Genomic DNA, 8941 nt, shown 5'->3' with positions numbered 1-8941 from the left:
AACACTATCGCGTATTAATGGTTTGGAACAACAACGCACTAAATCAGTGTTTAAAGATTAAATTGGCGTTGTAACACTACTTTGCTGAAGTTGTGCCGAGCCCTCCGGGCACGACACTGTTCTGGAACTAAAACCACACTAAAACTGGCCAGTGTTGGGTTAATTTCTCACCTACAGTGCCACGATTTCATGGTTTGGAACAACAACGCACTAAACCAGTGCTTAAAAGTTAAATTGGCGTTTTAAAACCACTTTGCTGAAGTTGTGCCGAGCGCTCCGGGCACGACACTGTTCTAGAGTAAAACACATACTAAAACTGTTCAGTGTTGAGTTAACACAGTTGTTGGTAGTGTTTAGCACAACCACGCACTAAATCAGTGCTTGCAATTTATATTGTCGTTGTAAAACTTGTTTGATGAAGTTGTGCCGAGCCCTACGGGCACGACACTGTTCTAGAGCTGAAAACACACTTAAATTTCCCAGTGTTGAGTTAATTTCTTATCTACAGTACCGCGATTTAATGGTTTATCAGTGCTTGCAGTTTAAATTAGAGATGTAAAAGTACTTTAATTAATTTTGATGTAGAGTCTACTGCACTTCTACAGTGCGGTGCTTAAAGGTTTGGCACAACTACACACTTAATCACTTCAGAACATGAGAGTCCTGCCCTGCATCAGCAATATACTACTTGATTCTGTTCTTAATTAGAAGTTAATTATTATAAAACGAACCTCAACTCTGGTTTTCCGGATATTGAATTTTTCCTCGACGTTTCGAACCAATTCATTTAATTCTGTGCATATTAATTAATGTAAATGACTGAATAGTCGAATGCATTGACATGTATATCGGTTAATTATACAGTTCTTTTATATCCCAACTGAGTGCTGTTGAAGGAAACTGTTAGGAGTAGGCAGGCAATGATTCATGTGGCATTTAACAGTACTTTGTTTTGTCTTCGGTCAACCTGCTCTGGAAAAGCGTGGAAAGTCTTCACCGGGAATATGGGAAGAAATTATTTGCAACTGAAAATCCGCTTGGTTCTAAGGAGACTTTGAGGCATTTTTGAACTTTTGGAGAATTTCCACTAGTGTCCAGGTTGTTTCTGCAAGACAAGCAGCGCCCCCTGAAGACAACAGTAGCCGAAAACAGTGATTTTGATGGCTTTTTCAGTATCGCCAGTGGACGTCAGCCCACTGAGGAAAATCAAAATATTATATTCTAGAGGTCGCTTGAATCTGACTCCGGTTATCGGGTGTTATTTATTGTTTTGCGATTACAATTATTATTTGAAATTAAACCAGCTATTGAGTGTGTAAGTAAAAAGCCTTGAGATGACGAATGTTCGGACATTGCTGACATTAAACATGCTTGTTTTCGGTTGATATAAGTTGAAAGCCCTCGTCCATCAGCGATATGCACATTATATAAACAAGTAGCCGGTGTTTCAATGACAAGAAGATCGGATTAATTTTTTTCTGTGTGTCCAACACTGATTGTGGAATCGATGGAAAAACACTCACAGCGACCAAAAGGAAACATTGAAAATGACCGGAATGATCAAGTTTAAAACGAGCTCAAAAACAGTTTACTTGACGAACTGCTCACCTTTGGTGTAACCCAGATGTTGTCAACAAATCTGAATGGAAACATTTGATCTTTTCCTATCTGGATTATTTATTGCATGCTTGCTTTGTTGGCTTTTCGGGTTTTAATCTATTGTGCGGAAATTTCCGGTTATTTGCAGTTTGCCGACTACTACCGCATGCAACTAAGAGGAATTTGGACCATCCTAAGTCTCTTCAGTTTCTCTTCAAGGGAACAACAAAGATTTTCGATTTGCACTTCACAGCCGGCAAAATTCCATTTTTGCTTGTACAAGAAGGACCGCAACCGACAATAAAACAAACCAATTAATCTCCTACAAAGTAGTGAGCAACAAAGTGAATTTTGGCTAATCGTCGCTGATTGCATCGATCGGATCGATCAATTATGATCTTTTCAATTTTCGTTATGTAACTTTAATTCGATTACGATCTTGTGAAACTGGCGGCGTGACAATTGGCGCATTTAACATGCCTTTGCCTAATTAATTCGGATCGCTTAACAGCACAAAATCGGGTTATGGACCGAAACGATGCCACTGGAAGGCGTTTTCGAATCCAAAGCGAGTTTACGCAAATCGATTGGACGTTTCGTCGAACATCAATGTCATTTTCCCCTTTCCCAACCAGGCATGGAGCGTTTGGAGGAACTTTTCCTTGGGGCGGATGGGGAGTCATCAAAAACCAGCCTCTCACTAGGCACAGAAGACGCAGCTGGACAGCTTGAAGCGCGAGCAGAAGCATCCAAAGAGAGTGAGGAGCGGCCCCAAGCCTCTGCTGCATATGCGTATGAATAAGCCTGCACATCCACACTGAACAGTGGAGTTATTTGGGGCGATCTCCAGGTTTAGAGAGCCGGGGAGCGACTTCATATTCCTGCCCAATCGAAGCAGTGACGCCTTCAAAGGATTTGGGGTTACGGACAACTACAGGCTGGAAACTGGTCGCCCACACCCGCAGGTAGCGCCAACTTCCACATCCCAGAAAACCCCAATCGCGCCCTTCCAGGTAACATTTTCCTTCACTGAAATCGAGGAGACGCAACAGAGAAGCCCCCAAGGCTCCCTGGAGCCTTCAGTTGCCCGCGCATCAGCCCCAATCGTCCGATACTCCTTCGTGAGGGAAAAGCCTTCATGCAGCCAAGCTCAGATCCTCACTCTATCCCAGAACACCATCAAAATCAGCGAAAACAGCTGCATGGAAGTGAATCGCTCCCAGGACCTGGAAGAGGAGCTTTGGGAGATGAAGCAGGGGCACATGATATCCAGTGTCCTCACGCGCGCTCCGTAAGCAGCTTCAGCTTCAGCCTCCTCTGGGCTTCCCCAGCTACATTCCTTGCTAGGCTTGCCCCAGCAGCTGGAACGGATCCACCCCATCCCAGTTCATTTTTGCAGGGCTTTAGGCCAAACCAGGAGGCGCAGGGGGAGCAGTTGAAGTGCGGCGACTTTCTGAGTCCGGTTGCAGCGGCCGATCTGTTCATCACCAACATGATCAAACGCGCAAAAGGTCAGCAACGCGCTCCAGATAATGCAAAATAATGCTGGATTGAATGCAGCTGAGCACCGGAAGTTGATCGCCCTCTATGGGGACCCGGACAGATGGAAGGCTTCCGCCCCAGAAGTCGCCTACAAGCTGGCGCCGTCACTTTGGCCCCCCATCGGACACTTCAGCGAGAAACTGGGGCTGTTTTGCGTTGAAAACTACATTCTGACCAGGAGCCGGTTGCTGGAGGATTGGAGGTACACCATAAGCTACCAGGGAGCGCAGAGCGACTCTGTGAGCGACCATCATTACTATCAGGTGATTTGCCCCGTTCTCCATGTGGGTCTGATTGGATAAGTAAGAGGAAGTTTAGGTCGAGTTTGGATTGCCGAGTAAACTCTATCCGGTCCCGCAAGCGACTGCAAGCGTGCATTTCTACATGGAGGTGAGCCGAGTGATTCCTCACGAATGCCCTGTCAAGGTACTGGCTGCGGAACCTCGGAGGAAAGAGGGTTGAGTGTGAGGGCATGTTCTTAGGTGTTATTGCGGCCGGAAACAGCGCACTTCAGAAGCGATCCACAGCGGTTTTCTTTGAACGACTACACGCTGCTAAACACGATGAACATGAAACTCCATCACTTCAGGGAGCTGCAGTTTTAAGCAACTTTGGTTGTCTCGAGTTTGTAAGGGAATAAATTGTAACTTTGACTAAATATCTATTACAGACGATTAAAGATCCGAATTATTCAGAAAACATCGCATACTTTTTGCGCTCTGGTCTATCTCATATTGCCCGCATAAGCAAACATGAGTTTTTGGACAAAATTGGACTTTTTTCCCAAAAAGTGATTACTTTTGTGCAGCAAACTTTGTCCTAGAAATGGTTTTAATTTGTATACAAAATGCGAAAATTCTAGATTAACGCGAGTCTTCAGCATCGCTCTTATTCGTTGGCTCGTTTTATGAAAACCGCTTGAGCTACGAAACTCTAGGTTTCATTGCGAGGTCGAGGGTTAAATTGCCGACTTTTACGTACTAAATATTCTTATTAAAATGTTGTTAGTTTTCACGCAAAACGGGAAAATTCAATATTAATGAGAATGAGATAGAGAGTTCAATTGCAAACTTTTTCGTAGTAAACATTGTTTTAGACCTGCTTTTAGTTTTTATGCAAAATGCGAAAGTTCGAGATTAAAGCGAGTCTTCAGAATCACTCTTATTTGTTGAGCTTCGAAACTTTAGTTGTCATTTCGAAATAGAGTTAAATTTCTCACATTTTTATACCAAACGTTGTTCTAGAAATGTTTCTGGTTTTGATGAAAAATTCAGGGTTAATGCGTGTTTTTAAAACCGCTCTTATTTGTTGGCTCAGATTTAGAGGACTGATTGAGCGACAAAACTCCAGTTTTCTTTGCGAGATAGAGAGTTGAATTGTCCACTTTTTTCTATCAAACATTATTCTAGAAATGTTTCCCGTTTTAGTGCAAAACGCGAAAAATTCAAGATTAATGCGAATCTTCAGAATCGCTCTTATTTGTTGGCTCGTATTAAAAGAACCGGTTGAGTTACGAAGCTCTACTTTTCATTTCAAGATAGAAAGGTAAATTGTGTACTTTGCATACTAATCATTGTTCGAGAACTGTTTTAAGTTTTCACGTAAAATGCGCAAGTTCAATATTAATGCAAGCCTTCAGAACTGCTCTTACTTGTTGGCTCGTGTTAAAAGAACCGGTTGAGCTACGAAACTGCAGTTTTTATTTTGAGATAGAGAGTTAAATTGGGCACTTTTTCGAACCAAACATTGTTCCAGAAATGTTTCTAGTTTTGATGCAAAATGTAAAAATTCAAAAATAATGCCTGTCTTTAAAACCGCACTTATTTGTTGGCTCAGATTTAGAGAACCGGTTGAGCCACGGAACTCCAGTTTTCCTTGCGAGAGAGAGAGTTAAATTTCCCAGTTTTTTCCATAAAACATTATTCTAGAAATGTTTCAAGTTCTCGCGCAAAACGCAAAAATTCAAGATTAATGCGAATCTTCAGAATCGCTCTTATTTGTTGGCTCGTCTTAAAAGAACCGGCTGAGCTTCGAAAATCTACTTTTCATTTCAAGATAGAAAGTTAAATTGTGTACTTTGCGTACTAACCATTGTTTTAGAAATGTTTTAAATTTTCACGTAAAATTCGCAAGTTCAATATTAATGCAAACCTTTAGAACTGCTCTTATTTGTTGGCTCGTGTTAAGAGAAACGGTTGAGCTACGAAACTGCAATTTTTATTTCGAGATAGAGAGTTAAATTGAGCACTTTTTTGAACCAAACATTGTTCCAGAAATGTTTCTAGTTTTGATGCAAAATCTAAAACTTCAAGATTAATGCGTGTCCTTAAAACCGCACTTATTTGTCGGCACATATTTAGAGAACCGGTTGAGCGACAAAACTCCAGTTTTCCTTGCGAGATAGAGAGTTAAATTGCCCACTTTTTACTATCAAACATTATTCTAGAAATGTTTCAAGTTTTCGCGCAAAACGCGAAAAATTCCAGATTAATGCGAATCTTTAGAATCGCTCTTATTTGTTGGCTCGTCTTAAAAGAACCGGATGAGTTACAAAACTCTACTTTTAATTTTAAAATATAAAGTTAAATTGTGTACTTTGCATACTAACCATTGTTCTATAAATGTTTTTTATTTTCACGTAAAATGCGCAAATTCAATATTAATGCAAGCCTTCAGAAATGCTCTTATTTGTTGGCTCGTGTTAAGAGAACCGGTTAAACTACGAAACTGCAGTTTTGGTTTCCAGATAGAGAGCTAAATTGGGCACGTTTTTCAGCCAAACATTGTTCAAGAAATGTTTCTAGTTTTGATGCAAAATGCAAAAATTAAAAAATAATGCGTGTTTTTAAAACATCACTTATTTGTTGGCTCATATTGAGAGAACCGTTTGAGCAACAAAACTGCAATTTCTTTTTCGAGATAGAGAGTTAAATTGGGCATTTTTTTTGTAGCAAAGATTAACCTATAAGCGTTTTCAGTTTTAATGCAAAATGCCCTAATTCAAGATTAAAACAAGCCTTCAGACCCGTACTTATTCGGGGACTCGTATTTAAGAAACTGCTTGAGCGACGAAACTAGAGTTTTCATTGCGCCATAGAGCGTTCAATTGCGCAGATTTTTGTATCAAACATTGTTCTAGAGATGTTTTTCGTTTTTATGCAAAATGCGAAAATTTACGATTGATGCGATTCTTAAGAATCGCTCTTAATCGTTACAGCGCGTATTCGTTGGCTCATATTTAGAAAACCGGTTGAGTGTCAAAACTCTAGTTTCCATTGCGAGATAGAGAGTTAAATTGCGTACTTTTTTGTACGAAACATCGTTCTTGAAACGTTTGTCGTTTTCATGCAAATGCGCAAATTCGTTGGCTCGTATTTAGAGAACCGCTTGAGCTACACAACTCTAGTTTTAAGCCCAACAAATGGATTATTGACAAATTAGTGTTTTTCAACAGTTACAAAACCATCATAAAATCGATCATGTTATTTTCACGTATCCAAATCAATGACGTTCTTCGTGTTATTTAAATAGTTATCAATCGTTGACGCAACAATGGCTATTTATGGCCATCAGAGGGGCTTGTCCATGTTTATCCACAATATCTGGGTTGTGATATTTTCGAAAAAAATGCCAATCAACCGAAGACTGACGTCGCAAATCGACAATTTACAATAATAAAAGCCTTGTTTTGTGATGGCAAACACGTCACTCGAGTCATTGCAATTATTGTTGTTGTTAAGGGCCAGTTTTCAGTTGTTTGTCTGGACAATGGGAAAGTGATTGATTTTTTATCTGGGCACGTGTGAATATTAAAAAGAAATTACTTTTCTTATCACGCACATGTCAGACGAGGAACAAAACCTCATATTAGCCGAAAAATTGCAACAACACTTAAACGCTATAAATAGCTTTTTATTTATTAAAATTCAGCGCAATGTTTTTCTGCAAGGAAAGCACCTGATTTTATTTGAATGTTGCATTGAATTGCACTTTTTTTCGGATCCTCCCTTTCAACACCTGCAGATTATTAGGCCTGTTTACAAATACTTTCGGGTTGAGGTTGCCCCACAGAAAAAATCCAGCGGAGTTAAGTCTGGCAATCTGGTAGGCCCTGGTGGAGTACGAAAAAAAGGTACATGGATCTCGAATATGATCGATAAACAGTTGTGTTGTTTGAGGGTAAATTGTGATCGTTTTCCAGAATCTTATCGTAATCCTGATTACGTGCCACCACACCACCATGCGCAAAATTGCTGAAAAACACACAAACAAATTGACTAAGTGTGCAAATATTATTCGACTAATCCACGTACATACTTATTTTTCACTTTGTCTCCTAGATAGTGAATATGCGCATGTTTCGGAAACAATTCCTTTTTCTATTACAATGTGTTGATCTCCCACTATGCAACCCTTAACTTTTTTCTGTTCTGCACAGATCAGGGATTTTCTTATGATTTTCTGTTCCACTCCGCGCTTATCGGCTGTTAATGTTAATAAACGACAGTAGGAAATGATCCATATTCATCGGAAAGATCATGGCTATCGACATTACAGTACATTAACTTTTTCGTGCTCGATTAAGACTTTTCGTTTTACTAAGCTCGGAACGGATGAATTAGATGCCGATATCGTAAATGGGGACTTATTTCGAGTTCGTAAGGTCAATAATCAGGAATAGAGCGTGATTCTTGATTGTGCGTCATTCGTTCATATTGGAGGACTGAAATCGTCCAAAACTGGGAAACTGTTGCGGTTTTAAACCCTCTAGGCGATGTTCGAACTCATTGGGTTTTTGAGTGAGTTTTTGTCGTTTGAAACCTGCAGCCAACAGCAGAATTAGGCGAGCAAAATGAACCGAAATCGATAAACTAGAAGTGTCGGTGCTTGGAGGTCAAAAAAAGAGGGCCCGCGCGGCCATTGGACTATAACTGTTAAAAGTTCATTCGGTTCGTTCCGAAAGTTGCTCTATTCTTCTTCTAAAAAAATGCTGCATGGCCTCACCTTGCTGGTTGTTGACCTTTTTCTTTTTATGCATCTGATGCAGCCTCACCGTTGCCTTGATGGGGCCACCAAACGTCGAACTCATCCACTTCTTCGCCCGGCTCGCGTTTGTCATGCAAAAATCCGTTTGCTTCTTCATCTTGCAAAATCAATAACAATACAATTAATGAAATCCCAAGCGCTTTTAGCCTGCCCTTGATTATTTTTTTAATCAAATCCAACTTGTGTCTAAGGATGACTGGAATGCGAAAAAAATTGCCAGGATTGAGCGTATTTTTATATACACGTTAGATATTTGGGTTCGTCTTCTCCCATTTACTTCCAACCCAGTGATTTGCAGCAATTTTTCGAGTCCGGAGCAAAAATAAGTGCTTTAATCGCGTTCGACTCAACGTTTCACCCACACATTTGGACCAACTTTGCAACTGGATAAGTTCTGAATTCTGAAAGTTATTTAACGAAATTTTTTGTCCGTAAAGTAACCACTCTCTGCCTCCTAATGGAAGCTATAGTTATGTAGCTCAAAAGCTCTTCTAAATGCGAACCAACGAATAAGAGCGGTGCTGAAGACACGCAGTAATCTTGAATTTGCGATTTTTGCGCGAAACCTACAAACATTTCTACAATGATGTTTTATACCAAAGCACGAAAACTAGAGTTTCGCCGCTCTAAATACAAGGTGGACGCATATTTTGAGTCTAATGATCATCAAACTGTAAGGGTTTCGCCCAACATGACTTCAAACATCATCAGGGGCGGATCCAGCTTTAAAGTCAGGGGGGGTTATGTAGAAAAA

At 40.3% G+C, this 8941-nt stretch overlaps 1 protein-coding gene across 1 annotated transcript; it reads left to right on the top strand.

Annotated features, from left to right (window-relative positions):
* Positions 1 to 1224: 1224 nt before the first annotated feature.
* Positions 1225 to 3840, top strand: LOC109544160. Its single transcript, XM_019914212.2, has 7 exons — positions 1225 to 2391; positions 2450 to 2564; positions 2613 to 2890; positions 2947 to 3110; positions 3160 to 3404; positions 3460 to 3567; positions 3624 to 3840. Exons 1-7 carry the CDS (start codon positions 2138 to 2140, stop codon positions 3744 to 3746), a joined length of 1287 nt encoding a protein of 428 aa, XP_019769771.2. The 5' UTR covers positions 1225 to 2137; the 3' UTR covers positions 3747 to 3840.
* Positions 3841 to 8941: the final 5101 nt, after the last annotated feature.

Source organism: Dendroctonus ponderosae, unplaced genomic scaffold (assembly GCF_020466585.1).
Source record: "Dendroctonus ponderosae isolate FM_Combo_2020 unplaced genomic scaffold, Dpon_F_20191213v2 Dpon_F_20191213_10, whole genome shotgun sequence".
Taxonomy (NCBI): domain Eukaryota; kingdom Metazoa; phylum Arthropoda; class Insecta; order Coleoptera; family Curculionidae; genus Dendroctonus; species Dendroctonus ponderosae.
This window is presented reverse-complemented; position numbering and strand designations above follow the sequence as displayed.

Coding starts and splice junctions, on each gene's coding strand:
- LOC109544160 (XM_019914212.2), top strand. CDS start 2,138: ATGCCACTGGAAGGCGTTTTCGAATCCAAAGCGAGTTTACGCAAATCG. Junction 2,565..2,612: donor CTGGTCGCCCACACCCGCAG/GTAGCGCCAACT, acceptor GCGCCCTTCCAG/GTAACATTTTCCTTCACTGA. Junction 3,405..3,459: donor GCGACCATCATTACTATCAG/GTGATTTGCCCC, acceptor GAGGAAGTTTAG/GTCGAGTTTGGATTGCCGAG.